This window comes from Abramis brama, assembly GCF_963993115.1.
Source record: "Abramis brama genome assembly, chromosome: 6".
NCBI lineage: Eukaryota > Metazoa > Chordata > Actinopteri > Cypriniformes > Leuciscidae > Abramis > Abramis brama.
In genome coordinates, this window is record NC_139968.1 from 15,880,758 (window position 1) to 15,902,844 (window position 22,087).

General features: G+C 40.0%; 1 protein-coding gene across 3 annotated transcripts in view; it reads right to left on the bottom strand.

The window, feature by feature from the left end:
* Positions 1-142: 142 nt before the first annotated feature.
* crebbpa (CREB binding lysine acetyltransferase a) overlaps positions 143-22,087 on the bottom strand; it is a 49,042-nt gene continuing 27,097 nt past the window's right edge. Inside the window, exons 5-31 of one of the 3 annotated variants that reach the window (XM_084116437.1) lie at positions 20,294-20,407; positions 17,152-17,406; positions 16,624-16,717; positions 16,378-16,515; positions 15,119-15,236; positions 14,844-15,009; positions 14,545-14,607; positions 14,327-14,439; positions 13,749-13,928; positions 13,401-13,637; positions 11,349-11,495; positions 10,914-11,094; positions 10,152-10,270; positions 9,791-10,030; positions 8,907-8,995; positions 8,044-8,124; positions 7,839-7,895; positions 7,341-7,418; positions 7,176-7,243; positions 5,739-5,889; positions 5,288-5,434; positions 5,062-5,175; positions 4,812-4,977; positions 4,534-4,701; positions 4,221-4,382; positions 3,772-4,053; positions 143-3,480 (exon numbers count right to left, since the gene is read on the bottom strand). In XM_084116437.1, coding sequence (XP_083972563.1) covers positions 1,294-3,480; positions 3,772-4,053; positions 4,221-4,382; positions 4,534-4,701; positions 4,812-4,977; positions 5,062-5,175; positions 5,288-5,434; positions 5,739-5,889; positions 7,176-7,243; positions 7,341-7,418; positions 7,839-7,895; positions 8,044-8,124; positions 8,907-8,995; positions 9,791-10,030; positions 10,152-10,270; positions 10,914-11,094; positions 11,349-11,495; positions 13,401-13,637; positions 13,749-13,928; positions 14,327-14,439; positions 14,545-14,607; positions 14,844-15,009; positions 15,119-15,236; positions 16,378-16,515; positions 16,624-16,717; positions 17,152-17,406; positions 20,294-20,407 — 5,915 coding nt within the window. In that variant the 3' untranslated portion in view covers positions 143-1,293. Of the gene's footprint in view, positions 3,481-3,771; positions 4,054-4,220; positions 4,383-4,533; positions 4,702-4,811; positions 4,978-5,061; positions 5,176-5,287; positions 5,435-5,738; positions 5,890-7,175; positions 7,244-7,340; positions 7,419-7,838; positions 7,896-8,043; positions 8,125-8,906; positions 8,996-9,790; positions 10,031-10,151; positions 10,271-10,913; positions 11,095-11,348; positions 11,496-13,400; positions 13,641-13,748; positions 13,929-14,326; positions 14,440-14,544; positions 14,608-14,843; positions 15,010-15,118; positions 15,237-16,377; positions 16,516-16,623; positions 16,718-17,151; positions 17,407-20,293; positions 20,408-22,087 lie in introns of all 3 variants that reach the window. The other 2 variants (XM_084116436.1, XM_084116438.1) reach the window with 2 other exon arrangements.

Here is a 22,087-nt window from a genome sequence, read left to right on the forward strand (position 1 = left end):
TTGATCATATTACAGTTTATTTTATATTACTTCTAAATCTGACAGGAATGAAATAAGCCCACGGACGCAACAATCTAACGTTAACACACATACATATTATATACAATAAATATATTATATAAATAACAATAAAGACACATGGTTTTGATCTGTTGCACACAGTTTATTTAACAATATGGTATATAAGTAAGAAATAAGTTTTTCAACCAGTTTATACAATGATTCCATTCTCTCTTCCTTATATTTATAGTACTTTGCTTAATAACTTGCATGATTTACATTAAGGGAAAGAGTAGAGCCCCTGTTCAAGTTTGTGTGAGAGGAATGAGGGTCAATACCAATACCAGAATCCATAAGCTCCGACAAGCGCTTGATCGCCCATTCTCTCTCGCTCAGCTTAAGGGCCCTCTCTCTCCCCCTTTCTCTCTCTCTCTTTCTAGCTCTCTTTACATTTATATATCTGTATAACAAAATCAGGACAAAAAGCAACAATTTTCTACATCTGCAAGACAGAACCTCTGGATCCAGGCCAGTGAGATGTTGTAAATGTGTACATGTCCTCTTGGATTCTGTGTTGTATTGTCTGAGCGATACATATGTGTGTCTCTGTGTGTCTGCATACATGCGTATGCACAGTTCCTATCAATACAAACAAATAGTTCTCCTCATACAAACTTCACAATGAGGAGAGGAGGAAATGCCTCCGAATGCATGTCTGAAAAAAAAATGGTACAACACTAGAATACAATCGCCAGGAAGAATGACAGACAGAGCAGAGAAACCCTGACCTAAACTCCCAGACAAATTATTTTACAGTCTTCCAACACAAAAATGCTGTAAAGTTAGATAAGGTACAAAACAAAAGGTATGAATATTATAATGAAGTTTCGTAATTTTCTTAAAAAAAAGAAAAGGCATGAAACCAGACCCCCCGCGCGCCCCCGAAACAAAACAAAAATTAAACTGTAAAACAAAGCATTGACCACACATGGGTCTAAACTGAACAAAAAATATATTCTTTGTGATTTATATTTCTTTTAAACAATTTTCAAATCCCTCTTAAAAGGAAGAAATCAGTCTTGTTTTTAGGAAACAATAACATTCCCAATCCTTATCAACATAAATTTCTTTCTTTTTTTCATACATTTCTTCAAACCATCTGTCAGTACAAATGACATTACATGTCAGTACAAAAAATTTGAGAATATTAGAGAAAACCCAACAGAGCCACAAAAAAATGAAAAAAAGAAGAGGAACGGGGAGACTGTGGTGGGTGGAGTCTCCCATTAAACGCTACAATCCCTCCACAAATTTCTCCAGCGTGTCTCCCGTTGTGTCTCCCACCATTCCTAAGTCACTGGGCAGCCCTCCGCGGTTGGGCGTGTTAAGCTGCGGGAGCATTGCACTCTGCTCAGGTGTGCCCAGGTGTCCCTGCTCCATGGATCCAGGCATGGGTGTCGTCAGACCAGGGTGTGGTGACCCTGTGTGAGACGGCACATGTTGCGGTGACGGCTGTGGCTGAACCTGTGGGGAAGGACTGGAATGTGGAGGAAGTTGCCGCGACGGAGGTCTGGGCGACTGTACGGGAGCCGGTGAGCACACCTGGTTACTGAGTGCATTAGCCATGGGCTGACCGGGTAGGTGCGCACCTTGCGGCTGACCGGAAAGCAGGTGAGCTTGTGGGCTCATGGGACTTGATTGCACCGGTGAGCCCATTGGAGGCTTCAGGACGACCTGCTGTTGCGAAAGCTGCTGCTGCTGTTGGAGCATGCGTTGGTGCAGGAGGTTGGGTGTGCCGTCCATTCCCATCTGGCCCATGGGTCCACCTGCTCCCTGCATGGCCAACTGCTGCTGCTGCTGCATTCGGAGTTGCGTGTAGTTGGTAGCAGTCCCTTGTGCCTGCGGGAACTGGCCATGTGCCTGCGGCATCACTCCCTGCTGTTGCTGCTGTTGTTGCTGTTGCTGTTGTTGTTGTTGTTGCTGCTGCTGTCGCAAAAGCTGACGGCGGTACAGCTCCTGCAGCTGCGGATTGTTCATGAGCTGACTCTGCGGTCCAAGAGCTGCCATGCCTTGTGGTGTGGGCTGTTGCTGCTGAGGTGCCATGCCAGGTCGAGGCACTCCCTGCATGGCTGCCATGTTGGGCATCGCTGGCTGTGCTGCATGCATGCCCTGTGGCGGTTGTTGCTGCTGCGGCTGGTTGGCGTGGTACTTCAAAGTCCTCTGTTTGATAAAGGCGGCCATAAGTTGCGGGTTCGATTTGAGGATGTTCAACACCTGCTGCTGTTGTTGGGGTGAGCTGGGTGACTTGAGGGTTGCTAGCAGCTCCTGCAAGGCATTAGAGGCAATGGCTCCAGGTCTCTGTGGTGCTTGCAGTCGCGGACCCTGTGTGGGCACCATCAGGCGTGGCTGTTGCGTTTGCTGGGGCATCGTGGGTCTCTGCATAGGCATGGTCTGCTGAGGGCCCTGTGCAGTCTGTTGCGGAGCAACCTGCTGTTGAGCCGCTTGCATGCCTGGTTGAGGGCCTCCAGTCCACTGTCCTTGCGACATGGGCTGCATCACCTGCTGTCCGCGTGGTCCAACAAGCTGCATGGGCTGCTGCATCAGGCCTGGCATGCGCGGCTGCTGGTGGTTCATGGGAAGGCCGTTCATGGTCATGCGATAGTTCTGGTTGTGTTGAGCCTGTGCGACCATCTCTATGTGCCGTGCCATTTTGACCGCCATAGGCGGAGGAGGCTGCTGCTGAGGAGGCTGTTGGGGCGCCGGCTGCTGTTGGGGAGGCTGCGGGAGCGGAGATGGCTGCTGGTGTAGCGGGGAGGCCTGTGGGCCAGGCTTGCCTTGTGAAGCTTGAGGAGGGGGATGTCCATTTCGGGGTGCACTGGGATAAGCCGGAGACATGACGCCTGCATTGGGCGTAGCTGGCTGGTTGGACAGCGGTTGTGGCGTTTGAGGGGTGTTGGGTTGCTGATGTGAGGTGGGTGTGCTGGGGGCTGTTGATGCAGGTGGTGACGGCAGGCTCTGAGGCACGGCTCGGCCCTGCATAGTGGCCATGCGTCTCCGCATCATCTGCGCCTGCTGCACCCTGTGTTGCAGCTGCTGCTGACGCAGTTTGTGCTTGATATTGAGGCAGAAGGGCACGGGGCACTTGTTCTCCTGGCAGTGCTTGGCATGATAGCAGCAGAGTGCAATGAGCTGCTTACACACCGGACAGCCACCGTTTGTCTTGCGCTTGCAGCCCTTAGTGTGCTGCACCACACGCTTCATCTTCTGGCAAGATGGCAGGGAGCAGTTGGCATTGCGGCACTGGCAGGCATGCACCAGAGACTGGATGCAACGCTGGATGCTCAGACGCCGACTCTCCTGAGGACTCTTGGAGGCCTCGCCGCTTTGGCTGTTGCTGTCATCGTCCAGACCCAGACCCCACTTAACCATCTGGTGCTCATGGCCCTTAGTGTTGTAGCAACTAATGCACAGGTCAAAGTCCTGAGAAAAGATGAGGACACCGTGATCAAGCAAGGGATGACCGGAACATAAAAAAGTAATCTCATAAGAAGTCAAGTAAAAGTTAAGATGCATTAACAACTGGACAAAAAATATAAGGATTTGTTTACACTACTAGTAGAATAATAGCTATCCCCAAGTTTCCCTAAGTTTCATACTCCCAAGAGGTTTATTTCTTTTGCACTCCAATCAAAATAAAACCGATAAACACACCCATCCACTACTGGTCATTAAGGACAGCTCTAGCATGTTACAGGAGCCTCTGGATCTTACCTCACAGAGAGTACAGTGCCAACGTGTCTCGACATGGTGTTTACATTCATTGCAGGTGTAGACAAAGCGGTCCTGGCCCTGGTTGTGCAATTCCACCAGCATGCACATGGTGCTCCACTTGCAGCGCCGCAAAGAGCTGAACTCCCAGTGCTTATCCCGTGCTAATGTCAAGAAGGCGTCCCTTCCGTCCATCAGGTCACAGGTCAGCGGGGGATCGGGGTCAATGATGGGTAGTAGTGAGTTGACTATGGGCCCAGAGTGCAGATGGATTACAAAAAACACCTGGGAGAACAAGTAGGAACAGGTAAGAGGTTTCTTCAAGTTATTCTCAAGAAAACCACTTGGCTTACATGCATATCAAAAGCTGACATTCAAAACAAACAATGCAAATTAATCATGCAATGCCTCAGACAGCAGGTTAACGGTCAGATGAAGAACATATAGTAGACCTCTTTGTGTTTCTCCATTGCGGCGTAGAGTTTCTGAGAAAGGTCATTGGCTACATTCGGCATCCCAGGTTTCTTTTTATTAGCTCGGCTCACGCTGCTTTTATTCTTATTTGTTTTCTTATTGTTCTTCTTCTTCGCATTCTTACTGTCCCCTGGCGTGCCCTGTTAGAAAGGAGGAAAATGTCAGGATGTCTAAATAGGACGTTTCAGGTTTATAAAACAACAGGAATTACTTAAACATCACATAGGCCAGAGATGTACATTCATCTACAGAGTATCAAAATATATATATAAAAAGGCTTCTCTCATTCACCTCTGGAGTTTCACAAGCAGCCGTGTTTTCTTCTTTTTTCCTCTCCTCTTCCTCTTGTTCCAACTCCTTGATGCTCTCCTCCAATACATTGGGCCAAAAATCACCCTCAAAATATGGAAGTTCGTTTGCACTCGTCAAACGGTCCTCTGTGGCTTGCTTAAAGATATCCTATCAAATACAAACACCTTTCATTTATACCATATACTAAGGTACTCGTTGGCATATACACAATGAATTGGTTTCTATTTTACAAAAAGATCATATGGTCTCTGCTATACCTTGTAGTCATGCAGTATTCGCTCGGCAAAGGCCTTGTCCAGCATTTTGCGGTACCAGTCTTGCAGGCGCTTGGGTTTGGGGATTTTCTGGTCAGCAGGGTGACAGTGGAAGATATAGTCATCACCTTCACTAGGCGGACATGCCCAGATGTGCGCCGTAACGTATCTACAGTGGAAATGTTCAAAGTTCAGGGCATGAATGGCAACTGTACTTGTTGGACTTGAGTAAAAAGTAAATGGTGAAACCTACCCAAGCTTCTTGACGTATTCCAAATAGCCAATGAGAATTTCGTGATAGACTGCTGTTCTCAGCAAGCGAGGTCTGAAGAAGTGAATACTATCGAGGTACGATACATATACCCGTCTAGGTAGGTAAAAAAAGACAAAGAGAGACTTTTAACTTCATTGCATGCCGAGCACTATAAGCGTTGCTTTAAGTATCTGTTTTTCGCTAAAGAACTTGGGTAAGAGTTTACCTGGTGTTAGGGAAAGGGCAATCAGAGCCGTACTCTTGAACGTGCATGCCGAAGAAACACACGTCCACTCCGTCAATCTCCTCAAAGGCGAAAAGTGCTTTGGTTCTGTAGGGGAAGCTCTCAGACATCTCTCCTGTGTCTACAAACCTGAAACGAAACAGGGGATTAAGCCACCTTTACCTTTTCAAAGAACAAATATTAACACGCCACTATAGCATCAACATTTTGATTAATGAACCAATATTGAAACGGGTGAAACTTTGATCAGGCAAATAAGTCTATGACAAGATTTTTTTTCTTTACACAACACTGCATATACAGAGCAACCAAACCAGTTAACTGATTGGTTTTGGCATCCACACTTGCCCTCTGAAGGATCATCTGAAGGTTAAAACAAAAAATTGTGAGACTGGCTTATAGGAAAATAAAAGGTAAACAAGGTTAAATTTACCTGGCCTTCATGCCAGGTTTGATTTCTACCATCTTGTCTGAACTGGCTACAACTCGCACAAACACCTCTCCAGCTTCCGGATGGTTCTGTCGCTTCAAGTACTTGTTCACCCGATCCTCTATGTACGTGCCTAACCGCGTTGTCTGCAACCCTGGATCGAAGACGACAACATTTAGCACAAAAACAATTTTAAAGGGATAGTTTTTAATGAAACCTGAAAGATTTCACTATCAAATATGGTAAATGCGACGTTCGTCTGTTATAGGACAACTTAGTTTGAATAAAATTAATATTTGTGTAGTGTTCAATGTTGTTATCAATAGAGATGTGCGGATGGGGTATTAGTTCATCCGCAACCGCATCACAAAAACTCATCATCCGCACCAACGTTTTTTGACCAGATTTCAAAGCTGCACCCGCCCGCCATCCGCTGAGTGTTTTGCGGTCTATGGACGATGCAATGCTCTGCTGATGCGAGCCGCAAGAAAGCCCTCGTCTGTTCTAGAAAGGATGCAGCAAAGATATTTAATGCTAATGTATGAGGCATAGGCCTACGCTGAGTTTCATTCATTTACGATGAGATGCGCTCTAGTTCAACTTCACAATGCAATGCAAGTGAACGCGGCGCATCAGAGCCTCGATGTCACGGTTATTATATTGTCTCCTATATTTGCTTTTTAATTATTAAATACATGCAATTGGTTGATGAAACATTTATTAAAATTAAGATACAATTTGTACAAAACGAAATTCGCTTTAAAGAAAGGCTTTCTACAAAGCAAAACTTAATGAAGTGGTAAAAATCATGTCTGACGATTTACAAAACAAAACTTCATTAAGTGGTAAAAACCATGTCTCCCGATTGCAAATGTTCATTGCCAATGTTTATTATTGCAAATGTTTTTCATTTGTTTAATAAATCTCATAGTGATGGCACATCACTATATCATAGCTTTTATTTCTATCTCAAAATGATTGGCGGTCGGTCAAGGGGTACTTGGCAAAGAATCAAATACAGTTGGAAACGACGTAGACCATTAATAACACAGACTGTTAACAATTGTTTTTAATTAGTATTTAAACATTCTCTATGATAAAAAATGTTTGTAAAAAATATTTTAATAACACGGTTTTGGCGGTTATAGAGTTCTAATGACGGTGTTCAACTATAACAGTCGGTCTCACGGTTATATACTAACCGTCACACCCCTATTAACTTTTTCAATCGTCCAAGTTTTGGTTGCATGGACTTTTAAAGAAGGGACAGAAATCTCTCAGGTTTCGTTAAAAATATCTTCATTTGTGCTTCAAAGATGAATGAAAGTCTTACGGGTTTGGAATGACATGATGGTGAGTAATTGATGACAGAATTTTCAGTTTTCAGGGTGAACTATTCATTTAACATTAATGCATCACATGAACAGACCTATTACTTACTTTTTGCTGAAAACTTGTTCTCTTTTCTCGACTTTCCGCTCTTTTTCAAACAGTTAGCACAGATGAAACTGCAGAGAGAAACGCTCATTAGTACCGATTTCCCACATCGTGTCCACAATCGATATCAGAGCAACACTGTTTGCTCTGAGGCGCTTTCAAACTCACCCAGAAGACCAGATGACATCATAATGCAGGACACATATCTGATGCATCTTCCGCCCACAATCTTTACATTCAACAAACCTGAGAAGAGGAAAATTGATTAACGGGGGATATAAGCTCTCTGTATTGTGGCAGGTTTCACTTTGGCAAATGTCTGAATGTGTAATCACTAACTGCAAGTGCAGGTAGTTAAGATGAAACATCATTCGGATTCTTTTCCTCCAGTTCTTACGCATTTGCAAGCAGGCCAATGCAATTGCGCCTTTGTAGGAGGTGTGGACTTGGACAACTTTATGATAATACTGATACTTGGGAGACTGTTAGTGCTACGTTTGTGTGGTGGATGTGTTTGTATGCCCTATGTTGGTTACAACAGGGGGCGCCACAACTGTATGAGGCAATACCGACCATACGGCCATTCTATTAGAGCTTGTGCTACTTGATAGTGTGTTAATTGCTGCCTCATGGAATTCTGGGAAACAAAGTTTAGCATTTACTCACGGCTCAGGATCTAACGTGTCATTCTTCTTCCTTTCAAACTGGTGTTTAGAGATCATGCTGCATTCAAAGAAGATCAGATATAGATTGAACATTCAAGACATTCAAAGGTTTCAAAAAAGATTTATTCTGAATGCTTTTGATCCATAAAATCTCCTAAACCAAGATTGAATATAACTATTAAAAGAGAAGGGGAACGATCACTTACGTCTGTGGCTGAGCAGGATCATCTCCTAGCGTCACACTGTCACCCTGAATCTCGTTGAAGCACTTTTCGCAGAAATGATACCTATACAGTCACAAAAAACACAAGTTGAGTCATGAATCAGGAATTACATGGAGGTGCACAAGCGATTCACACAAGAGCGATTTATTTATTAACATTTGTATGATGATTAATCCCTGAATGTCATGATATGCCTGTCGAATATCACAGTGCAAATGTAATGTGAATGCTTCCAAGAGTTAATTGGGAAACATTAATGCCAGGATGTATATAACTAAGAATAAGGAGAAACTCTGCCAAATGCTGACATAAAAAAAGACTAAATTCAGTGGATGTGAGTGTATAAGCGAGCGAGAGCGGCTGTGTTTGTTTGCCAGTGACATGCTCTATGCTACAGGGGGCGCAAGGGAGCCTGTTCTGAGGTAGCAGGCAATTTGCAGCAAAAAGAAAAACTCATAAATGTGCCAGTGCAAATATTACAACTGCCAATAAATTAAGACTGGCTGGAGACTTCAAACTGAGTAACCGTGAAGAAAGAGAAAAGGGGGAGGGGGTTGAGAGCGAGTATGCCGTAGAATGTTTAGCAAATGCATGTGAACAGGCCTGAGAGTAAACTATGCTAGCGTACACATATCCACACAGGGAGGTTTAATGCCAGTGTATGATCTGACGAATAAAAAAAAAAAGATAATTATCGCTCCGTGCCAAACCGCACACACACAAAACTAAAAAACACAACACATGACAGGGAGCACATCTGCTTGAATTGCAAGTGTCCTCTTAAACGTTTAAGGCTGTTGACAACATGGATGTCACCTCAAGGAATGGCAAGCGTGTCGTCTTACCTGTTCTGATAACTGTAATAAGTGCCATCTCTGGGTATCGTACACAGTTGCTTCCCGTAACAGCACAGTGTCTGAGGAGAAAACTCGTACTGTTGGAGGAAAGGAGAAAAGAGAGTTTAGAAACATGACTGGAAAATCCTGTTTGTGTACTGATGACCAGAATGAGTCAGTTGACTAGATAATATAAAAATACTGGAGGTTCTTCAACAGTTGCACTGAAAATATGACAATAATGGAACTACTGTTGTATTACTATTACTTGCACCACAAAAACTGAACCAAAAGTATGTTGGCAAAAATAACAAATTAATAATTAATAGACAAAACTGCATAATTTGTGATGTGGATAACATGCTTTGAAAATTACAGCATGTCAAAAATTGAATGTGTTAGATATTCACTTTATTTTTACATTTCCATAAATCCACTTTTTTGCAGTAATTGTTTAATAGTATATTTATTTCCCCATTATTAATGATTATCATTATTATTATAATCTTTGTGGAGAAAATGTTGCACACTCATTTACTATATAATAATATATTTAATATAAATGTATTATTACTTTTATGGAGAGATATTGTATAACCATTTACTATGCAATTTCTAAAATATTTAATACATATTTGCTTGCATTTATTAATATCATTATTGTCAGGCAAAATTATCGTATAACCATTTATTATACAATTATATATTTAATATACATTTATTTGCACATAAGTATTGTTATTATTATTATTGTGGAAAAATATTATTGGATAATTTATTAAACGATGATATATTTAATACACATTTATTTGCACATTATTATTATTTTATGTTATTATCTGTGGAATTAATATGACAGCAGAATCGGAGCTGAAAGTCAGTGATCATCTCACCTTCCTCCCGCAGCAGTAGCCGAGGCCCTGCATGACCGGGTCGATCTCCTGCTCGAACACCTCCGCCAGTTTAGAGCAGTACTTGTACACGCGCGACGTCTTCCTGTTGTACAGCCACGCGTTGTTGAACATCAGCCACACGTCGTCTACGTACTGCCAGGGCTCCTGATACTGACCCGTGTCTAGTTTGCGCTTGATAGTGGACAGGTCAATGGGGTTCTTCACGATATCGAAGTAGTCCTAAAGGCAGGAAAGGAAACACCTTCATAATTCAGTCAAATATGTACTCGTACAGTTTTCACACTTGGGTATTAGATATATTTTCCAGTCATTTCACAGAGATGCAAGCATTAAGACTCACAGGGATGCCCAGAAGTGTCGGGTCCACAGGCTGTCGGAAGGGCAGAGACTCTGGATCCTGCCTGTACAGAGACTCCAGCGTCGGCATCAACGCCTGCCGCAATTCTTCCGGCTTAAAGACTGAGAAGAAAGAGAGAGCAGGAAACACAAAAGACAGGGACAGACAAAAGATTAATGAGGACCTATTATGCTTTTTCACATTTTCAACTTTCTTTAGTGCATAATGCAGCACCAAGTCACTCCAGAAAGAGTCATTCTCTACATCAGTGCTCACTGTTTCTGAACTCCTTGAAATGCCTCCATTGTAGTCTTGAGTTTTCTTCCGGGAACGAACAAGTCACATAATTCCTCATTTAAATAATTTCTGTCCAAGGCATATGCAAAATAAAGAGGCGGCGCCTGGTTGAGTTAGTAGTGTGTTGAAACTCATGGTTATGGTAAGGGGCGTGACATTTCCCAAACACGGCCAAAGTGGTCAACCAATTAGAGAACATTGTGCTTTTCAGAAGGAGGGGCTTCATAGAGACAGAAACTAAACAGAATGTTACTAACAGACTGGAAAGAGAGGAGCTGCAACAATTGAGAATATGTGAAAAATAATGAACATTGTTGAACATGAAAACCTCGTCTTCTAGTGGACCCCAAAAACAAAATGAAGACTTTGAAAAGGGGCATAATATGGTATCTTTAATGAAACTAACAACAAAAAACCTACAAGGACAGAGAATTGTAGAGCTCACAGAAGAGAAATATAGGTTCATACTTTTCCTGCGAGACTGGGGCGGCGAAGAGGACGTTGTGCCGTTTGTCCTGCTTTCATCCTCCTCTTTGGTCTCGGTCTTCAAGTCCATCTTCTTGTCTTCCGCCTCCATTGGCTCCTGCTTGGCCTCCGACCCCTCTTGCTCCTCCTTTTTGACCAATAGGGAGCCTGTGTCGTCCTCCGTCTAACAGAGACCACAACAATCATCAGAATCTGACACACTCATGCCAAGTTTGGGGTTGGTAAAACATTTTTTTTTTTTTTTAAAGTCTCATACTCTAGTTTTCTATTTGAATATATATTTTAAAATGTAACTTATTCCTGTGATTCAAAGCTGAATTTTAAGCATCATTACTCCAGTCTTCAGCCTCACATGATTATTCAGAAATCTGAATATAAATCCAATACATATATACAATATATAAATATAATACACACCTCCATCTTGGGCTCTGTTTTGATGCTTATGTCATAGTCCTGCTCTTCTGTTTTAGTGTCACTGGGCGGTACGTCAGGCACGGCATGCTGGGAGTGCAGCTCGGCGCTGGCTGCAGATGCTGGAGTGGGTACACGGTTTTCACCACTCTGAAAGAGAGAGAGTGTCTGATTTACTGCCTTTAAAACATTTTTATTTGAATTTTGTCTTAAAACTGAAAAATTACCATCTTATTTTTGGCAGTTTTGCTTGATTACAATAACATAACTTTGTTCCAAAACCTAGTGAGCGGCCTACTGAGGTCAAAGTTGAGCCTTTTTCCCTAAAGTTGGCGAAATTTCACGAGCAAAAAGGTCCATGTTCTATTTTGTAGTGATGTATGAAGCAGATTTCTGTTGGTCAATACAGCGGAATGTGCGAATGACTTGAGCCCGTTGCGAAATTAGCATGGGGAAATCTTTTACCATCTGGATTTCATGTTATTAAAATGACTGGATTTCGGCCACAAAAATTAGCTGAATAACTTCAAAAGTTCCCGAACATTAAAGGCCGTTACACACCAAGCCGTTGGCCAATGTCAGGCTGTCGTTGAGTGTCTGTACACATTGTTTTTTTTTGTTTTTTTTATGTGTTCTGCATTGTCAGCACTAGTCAGACCCCTGTCGGCAGCTTTTTGGTCAACTGAGCATGTTGAATCGGTAGCGAAGCAAGTTGGTGACAGTGATCACTCTGATTGGCTTAGCAAACTAGTACACAAAAAGACAAATGGAAGTTACGCAACAAGCAAACGATGGTTAACGATAGTCAAGAGGTAAACCAGCACGGCTTTATCTCCTAGCTCTTCCGGTTTCCCTTTTTGAATAAGGAATGGAACGAATTTCGAATAACAACTACTGCCACCTGCTGGTATGGAGTTATTTCCCCTCACGCAGGCACAGGACGTACTTGCCAGTTGGCCATTGGTTGTAGTCTTTGTTGTGTGTTCAAGAGCAACTTTTGGCCTGGATGCAGGCGACGCGAGGCGAAACCACAGTCGGCTTTCGTCCAAAAATCATGCAGCAGTTCATGTATCCTTCATGAAAAATGCAATCACAGAATGAACTGCAATAAGCTTACTGAAAAATTCAACCAAAAAGTGCAAAAAATTTACCAAAATAAAAGCTTGATGGTTTACCGTTTGAAAATTAAGATATTAAAGATATCGTTCCTCCAAAATGAAAATCATCATTTACTCTTCCTCAAGTTGTTCCACTGTATGAGTGTTTTTTTTGTTCTGCTGAACACAAAATAAGATATTTTGAAGAATGTTGGCAACCAAACAGTTGATGGACCCCATTGACTTCCATAGTATTTTTTTTTTTCATACTATGGAAGTCAATGGGGTCCATCAACTGTTTGGTTGCCAACATTCTTCAAAATATCTTATTTTGTAAAGAAAGACTCATACAGGTTTAGAACAACTTGAGGGAGAGTAAATGATGACCGAATTTTCATTTCTGGGTGAACTATCCCTTTAAGACAGTCATAAATATTACTGTAATTTTACAGTTGTACCGTAAAATAAAATTATATAATTTTTTCGTAAATACTTGATTTTATTTACAGAAAAATATCATGATAATAATGTTACTTTTCTTTTTTAATATTTTATTTAGTAATAATAATAATTATTATTAGTATTATTATTTCTGGTTTAGGGTTATTATTTTATAGTCATATTGATATATAAAAATCACACATATTTGGGCCAAATTGTGCAGCCCTACAAACAAGCATAGCAAACCTGGCCTCTTCAAAACAAAACACATTTTAAATTGCGATTTAATTTTTTATTTTTTAAACAAAGAAAAAGGGAGAATTAATCGCAATTAATTCCTCCAAATCATGTAGCCCTAGTTTCATAAGAAGTGCAATTTGTGTGGTGCCTAAAACATTTCTGTCCATGTCCTGAATGAGTTGGATATAAGGTTTCATTTGGGTCAGGATGCTGCCTATATGGGGCAGCTCACTAGGTTTGGTAACGGTCATTTGAGGACGGCTCTGCGGGGTCTCACCGGTGTTCCAGGGAGGGGCAGCTCCGCCTGGGGCTGCATGTGGGGCGGGGTGCCCTGAGCAGGGGCGGGGTTGGGTGTGGAGGCCTGACTGGGCTGCAGTGCTGCTGGCAGGTTAGTGGTGCTGGCGGTGGCGTTGGGGGGTGGTGTGGCGCGGAGTGGAGCCTGAGGGGGCGCGGGACAGCCTAGTGAGGGGCCCAAGGGCCCAAGTGCATTCAGGGGGAGGTTAGCGTTCGGCTGCTGCTGGGGAAGGAGAGATAGCACGCACACAAGCAGGGACAAAACATGTTAAGAGGGGAAAATCGCCATGCGGAATGAGGTTACTTTAGGAACGTGAGTGCATGTGTGCACCTGTGAAACGGCCGCCTGCGCGTTGGGCTGGCCCATGTTAACGTTCATGGCATTGGTGTTGGCAGGGAACTGCGGTTGAGCCATGAATGGCGTCTGGCTGGCCGTCTGCGCCACCATGTTCCCAGCGTGAGCTCCCAGCATGCCTTGCGTTGGGGGCATTCGAGTGGGAGACATATTTATCTGAAAGAAAAAAAAGAAGAAAAAATTGGCGAGAAATATACAATGAGATTCGTGTTCAGAAAATATCGAAAGTTTTAAACCTAAATGAAAAATACCTTTTTAGTGTGGCTTTCTTGTAATAGTACATTGACTTTAGTACATGTTTAAATTAATCATCACTCATTTTTTAAATTTTTTTATCATTATTGATTTTCCATTTTATGCTTTTAACTTTTTATGTTATTGTTATAATCTATTATCGGGTCTTATTTTAATCCTAGTGTCAATTTCTTGTTCTTGCCTCCTGTAAAATACTTTGAACTGCATTGATTTGTTTGGAAAGGTGATATATAAATAACATTCAATTGATTGATTGATTGATTGATTGATTGAGCAAGGAGCCAGAAATGAAGACTGACCGTAGGAACTTGGTTCATGTTGATCTGTTGATGGTTTATCGGAGAGGCAGCACGTGTTGCCATGGGAGCCTGAGACATCGGCACATTGGGCATTGCACTGAATGGATTCATCCCTGTTGGAAAACACATCACACATGATTGATAGCACAGAGTTTTTTGTTGAGAAAACAAATGTGTTTCCTAGACATGATTTGCGGCGAATGGGACTGGCAAAGTACCTTGAGACACCTGCATGCGATTGATGATCGGATTTGGCACATTAGGCATAGGCACGGGTCCATCTGAAGAGAGGGACGAGACAAAATGACATCAGAAAACCTGCAAAGTTTGTGCGTTTGTGTGTTTTTAAACCTCATGTTGTGTTCAGGTTATTTTGACCCAAAGAGTTTTTTCTCCCTGCTAATTAATGTTATCACATTGGACTAAAACTTACTCACATAGGGTATAACAACTCCTCCCCCAATTGACAAAACGATTGAATCCAATATTTGGTGATAATATAGCATAAATGACTCACTCTGCCGAGGTCCCATGACAGGCTGGTTGAGGGCCGGTGGCTGTTGTCCCGCTGCAGTCATGGGTGCCTGGTTAATAATCTGCTTCTGTAATCGAGACCTTCTCTTCTCCTCCAGTTCTTTCTGGATCTTATAGATCTTCTCCGCCAGGAAGTGATAGTACTCGTCCTGTACAACACACACAGACTACGTTATTAAAATCAACAGTACTGAAGAACTTTTTTACTTTATCCGCCTTTAGGATGAGGTGTAAGCTTGACTGTTGGTTTGCGCTCACCCTGCTGTTGGCGGACTCGTACATATCCCCTTCCACTTTCCGTGCGTACGCCACCAGGTTCTCCATACGCCGGTCCTTCAGGGCGGCGGGGTCCGGCGTAGGGAAGATGGCCTGCACACTAAAACACACAGAGACCAAAACTATGTTAGAGTTTAAGTTACTTATTACAAAGAACAAGCCCCCTGGATCAACAGGACATTGATTAAATTTAAAATATACATAAATGTTATAGCTGAAGCCTTCATTTTATTTTAACTTTAAGAGGTCTTAAATTTGGTCACGGAAACAGGAATCGCAATACGGCTCAATGTGAATATTAAACTTCAATAGGCGATGATTTGCTGCACATTTCAGAGTGAAAACGAGTTCTACAAGCTCGAGGTTTCAGAAAATAATGTGTATTAATGCCCAGTAAATGCTTATGATCTACTGTTGATGAATTATGACATTATTATAACGTTTACTTTATGGTGTTTGTATTGTAATGTGTTTTAGATTGTGTGTTTCTGTAAAAAGTAATCATTTCAAAATAATAATTAAAAGTCCCACATTATGAAGAACCTATTTTTATCTGATTATTATTGGTTACAAAATAAACTGCATAGTGCATTTAATCCAATGGTAATATACATAATTCCATAATTATCAAATAAACAAATATTTAAAAACCTAGCACACTTTTTGTATTCAAATAAATTAAATCATTTTGCTTGTACATGTCTCCTGTCCCATTTTTATTTAAAGGAAAAACAAATCAATTATTTTATAAATTGTTATTGTGCAATACTGAAGTAATGATGCTAAAATTCAGCTTTGATCACAGGAATAAATGACAATATATTAAATTTTTTATTTTAAATTGTAATAATATTTCACATAATACCGTTTTTACTGCATTTTTTTATTAAATAAATGCAGCCTTGGTGAGCAAAAATATTTAAAATATATATAAAATATATGGTAACACTAGGTTTAGGGTCCAATTCTCACTACTCACCAGTTGCTTATTAGAAGGGATATTACTAGGATATTGGCTGTTTATTAGTACTTATTAAGCACATATTAATGCCTTAGTCTATATGACCATATTCTACATCCCTTAATCCTACCCAATACCTGAACTTAACAACTACCTAACTAACTATTAATAAGCAGTATTTATGAGTTTATTGAGACAAAAGTCGTAGTCAATAGTGAGAATTGAACCCTAAACTAAAGTGTGACTAAATCTACATAGTGCAAGAGCAGCTTTTACTAACAGTTTGTGTACGAGGTGGTTACGGAGGTCCTGAGTGACATGCTCGTGCCAGGCTTTCCTCACACCGGTGGCTGACAGAGGGGCCGCTGTGGGCAGGTTACCCATGCTGCCTACCGTAGTGCCGTCCGGCATCAGCTGACTGCGCCAGGGGAATCAGGAGACTTAGTTAGCAAACAGATTTAAAACATCAATTTTTAGCAATTAAGAGTTGGAGGTGTGTTTTGGTTGGTGTGTGTCCGTGTCGTACTTGTTAGAGTTAAGTGTTGACGACATGGTGCCATCTGGGAGCAGCTTAGACTGTTCTGATGTCGGGACGCCGATTTGGTTCAACTGACCACCCCCTGGACAAAAAAATAAACAAATAAAAATACATATATACAATTATAACAATAAATAAATATACATAAATGAAATACTATATATAGTTTATATATCATTTATATACAAATTCCATATATTTTAACAATATATATGTACTTGTTTTAATTTATTTATTTATTGCCATATCAGCAGCAATGGCAAAATCTATATTATTTAAATTTCCCCCCAAAAAATGATGGTTACAATATAATTGAAATACATTGTTTGCAATAATTTAATAATAATAAAAAAATGCATGCATATATATATATATATATATATATATATATATATATATATATATATATATATATATATATATATATATATATATATATATTACATTTTTCTACTATTATTACTACTACTATTATTATTAATATATTTATTTACAATAAAGTAAGTAAGTGTTTACCGAGCGCATTGATGGTTCTCATTTGCTGCTGGTGTGGCGTCTGTGCAGTCGGCTGCCCGGGGCCCTGCATCTGTGCAGGGGTCTGGGTCTGTGTGGGGCTCTGGTTGCTGTAGGGGAGGCCGAGGGCAGCGTATGCCCGCTTCATGGAGCTGGGGTCGATGGGTGTGGAGCTGGGTAGAGCGGGCGCCGTCTGCTGCCCCGTGCCGACCGACCCGATGGGGGATTGCAGACCAGCGTTGGGGGGACTCAGCATTGCTGTAATGCAGGAAAGAGATGTTAGAAGCCTTCTGGGAAGACGACATCTGCATATTTCAAACAAGATATGAAAAAAAAAAAAAAAAAAAAAATTTTCAAAACCTGCCAAACAGCCATCTGGAAGAAAACATTATTTGTGGGGAAAGAACTGAGGAAAGTAGAAAGGAAAGGGAGTGGGTCCGAGACGCCATTTGCATGAGGAAGAAATATTACAACACAGACTCTCCAACATGTAAATCCCGCAGCGCAAAAACAAACACTTTAGATGCCTCGCACTCGCGGAGTCATGATGAGAGACGCTTTGAAGAGGGAGAGGCAGTTTGCAGGTCTGTAACAGCGTGAGATTTTAATGAGTCACCGGCGCGCTCAGCCAGCGGGGCGGCACGATTCTCCTCATCTTCCGAGCCCCTCCTCCTCAGCAAACATGCACGGGCCACATAAAACATTCATGCACTCACAGCTACTGAACTACAATGATGCCTTTCCTCACAGAATCCAACAGAATATCTACATATCCAGAAAACACCATGCAACTGAATTTGTTTTAATTCAGAATTTTGATCTAAACGTTTAAATGCTTCATAACAGCTCTGTGGGCAAATATAAACAGTGATTACAACTATTTTAATGGATACTGTCTTAACTGTCACCGTCCCGTATACGGGACGCCTAACTTTACTTCCCTATATTACTATTTAATCCTAATCTAATTATGACAAACTATATATCGTTGGAAAGTTCTAAGACTCCTAAATAGATATTTAGGACTGTTTTTTTGTTATAAATTATGTAGGAACAGAAATAGATGAATTTATGACAAGAGTGCACCTCAAAAAATCTACATAATAACAGGAGTTCTGACCTTCGTCACAAAAAGTTGACGCACACACTTTTAATAATTGATATGTTGGTTTTTATGCTAAAACTTCATTAGAAAATATATAATCTAGTATTTGTCAATAAAAAATTATAAAATAATATTATCTTCTAAAAAGTATAATATATATTTTTGTTATAAATTATGTAGGAACAGAAATAGATGAATTTATGACAAGAGTGCACCTCAAAAAATCTACATAATAACAGGAGTTCTGACCTTCGTCACAAAAAGTTGACGCACACACTTTTAATAATTGATATGTTGGTTTTTATGCTAAAACTTCATTAGAAAATATATAATCTAGTATTTGTCAATAAAAAATTATAAAATAATATTATCTTCTAAAAAGTATAATATATATATTATCCTCTAAAATATTGTATTATTTTTTTTATCGCTTTTTTTATTATATTACATATTTTATTAGTTATCATAAATTAGGTATCATTTGAAAGCTTATGATCTCAGAATTCATCCTGTGAAAACTGTTTTGAAATTGGACATTGTGTTACCATGGAAACGGTACTCTAAATTATTTTATCAGGCTCCTCCCCTTTTGGGCATCCTTATGTTTCATAATTTATGATCAAAATATTTTCTAATCTTGACAAAACACATATTGTCAGAAAGGTCTGAGTCTCAAGGTTCCATATTTTGTGACAGAAGTGATATTTGGACAGAAATGTATTAATTTGTTATGGTAGAATGCATACAGTAAAATTCAATGGAATTCAATGACACCCGGTGGCTATTTTTGGTAATACGCCTAAACAAAATCTCATGGGAACTTCATTTTTTGTGATATCAACTTCAAATTTGGAACACAACTTGGTTAGATATTTGGCTTTGATTTTATAGTAATTTTTTTGTAAAACATTTTGTAAAATATATATTTTATATAAAATAAAAATATTAAATAAATTATATTTGATTTAATGTAAATTTAAACTTCCATAACTTTTTCATACTTTAATTTTTTGAAGTGCTTTCACTTCAGCAATAATCTGCTATTTTTTACCTTTAAAACAAGACCAAACTTAGGTCTATACTCCAAAGCATTCTTGAATTACAACCATTTAAGCTTGAATAGTGCATTTTAATGTCCATTCTCAAAAAGGGGGGTGACAGCTAAGGGGTTAAAGCATAACTTAGAAAAATAGAGTTTTGGATACTGTTGGATACTGTTTAAAGCCTGTCAAAAAGTAGTGCACTTGATTGTAGAAGAACGGAGGTTGCGGTGCGCACACAGAAAAATTCAGGAGCACAGAATCTTATCAGCGCTGTCCCGCGACTTTTGGTAATAAAATAGCGGCTATTCTGAAACTCACAGCTTCGTTGTTAATAGAAAAAAAAGAGACTCTGAACAGACGCAGGTAATTTACACACGCATCTCTCAAGAATTAATTCAAATAAATACTATAATTCATTCATTCAAATAAATGTAATCTTAAATCTCAACAGAAGTAATTATGAAATTAAATATAAAGATGTCAAGTCCTACTTAAAAAAAATGCATTTAATTTAAAATTAAACTATAAGACATTCTCATTTGATGGCAGTTAACATGTAATTAAGTGTCTGAAACATGTAATTAATTTTGCACTACTTAAGTGTATTCTTTTAAAGTATACTGTGTCCAAGTACTATTTTAAAAGTATGCTAAAGCGTACTTTTTCACATGGGCATGACGGGACGTTTGTTGAGGGAACATCCAAAGAGTGCAAAGCTGGAATCTAGACAAATCTACTTTGAAGAAACTCAAATATAAGCCAGTTTTGAATCATTGTCATCATTGTACATTTCATCATTTATAATTCTCAAGCTTCCATTTGTTCTTTCACAGACATTTCATTTTTTATAAACTAAATCCAACTATAATACATAATTAGTATTATCATTTCAGATGTAGTATAAATATATAAATAATTATTAACATAAAAATACATAATTATTTTATGTTGTAGTGAAGTAAAGAAGAGGCGGATGTTTGACGCAGGAAAGACTCACGTTGCTGGTTGCGCTTGTCACTGGCGTTCTTCAGCGGGAGGCAGACGGGACAGTCGTGTCTCGTGCAGTTCTTCCAGTGCGAGATGATCTGCCTCGATGAAGCACAGTGAGCCACTGCAGAGACAGAGAGAGAAGAAAGCCTGAGCCAAAGTACAAATGCTGCAAAACTGGGAGCAAAAAAAGGTCCCGTGGGAAAGCAGGTCTTCACAGAACTGTACACAGCTGACGCACACACAGACGTGATTTTAAAGCATTCAGTAGCACACACAAAGCTGCCTCTCAAACAGCTCACGAGTACCAAACGGAGTGCTTTTTCACGGATTATTGCACTTAAATGGTCAGAAATGCACAAAATTGTCAAAATGCCCGTCTTGGCAAGCACTCACATAAACACAGTCAAGTGATGTCTTGATGTGAACGTAAACAGTTGAGAAAGAAAATGCATGTGTATCAGTAAATTGGATCTGTGCATTAGCTCTTAAAGGAGAAGTTCACTTTCAAAAAAACTTTTGCTGATAATTTACTCACCCCCATGTCATCCAAGATGTCCATGTCTTTCTTTCTTCAGTCGCAAAGAAATTAAGGTTTTTGATGAAAACATTCCAGGATTTCCCCCCATGTAATGGATTCTATTGGGACCCAAACGGTAGAAGGTCCAAATGACAGTTTCAGTGCAGCTTCAAAGGGCTTTAAACGATACCAGACGATGAATAAGGGTCTTATCTAGCGAAACGATCGGTCATTTCCAAAATAAATAAAAAAGTTTAAGTTTTATAAGCACAAACGCTCGCCTTGCTCTGTTCTGTGATGCGCGTTCGTGACGTCACGTAATACGCAATTACGTTGAAAAGGTCACGCTTGACGTGTTTACAAATGTGCGGAAGGAGGACCATATACACATTTTCAAATGTATTTGTGTCAGTTTATCGTTTAAAATGCCCATTTCGTGTGCGTATCCTCGGTGTTTTAATATTAAAAAGCCAAAAAGAACATTTTCTTCAGGACAGAAATTTTTCAAGCGTGACCTTTTCAACGTAATTGCGTATTACGTGACGTCACGAACGCGCATCACAGAACAGAGCAAGGCGAACATTTGTGCTTATAAAACTTAAACTTTTTTATTTATTTTGGAAATGGCCGATCGTTTCGCTAGATAAGACCCTTATTCATCGTCTGGTATCGTTTAAAGCCCTTTGAAGCTGCACTTAAACTGTCATTTGGACCTTCTACCGTTTGGGTCCCAATAGAATCCATTACATGGGGGGAAATCCTGGAATGTTTTCATCAAAAACCTTAATTTCTTTGTGACTGAAGAAAGAAAGACATGGACATCTTGGATGACATGGGGGTGAGTAAATTATCAGCAAAAGTTTTTTTGAAAGTGAACTTCTCCTTTAAAGTGACAGCAGCCTAATATACCTGCTGCTGTCTGTGTCATTAATGTTAATCAAACAACAAAAGATAGCGAGAAGAATGAATCTGTATTTAATTTATACAATGAAACATTCAATTCATGTAGCATTCCTGTACCTGAATACTGTTGGTCCTACCTGAAACCTTAAAGCACTCTGCATTTCCTTTGTATTTTTATTTTATTGCATTTATTTGTGCTTCTGCTTTTTCATTTGTTTGTTTGTTCTTGTTTACTTGACTTTTATTTTGTAAATTCAATTCAATTGAATTTCAAAAAAAGCTTCCTTGTGCTGTGTGCAACAAAATTACCCCATTGTAAAAACACAAATGCATAGAGTCGCCTCCAAAATGAAATCCAGTATTTTTGTTAAGTATTTGAGT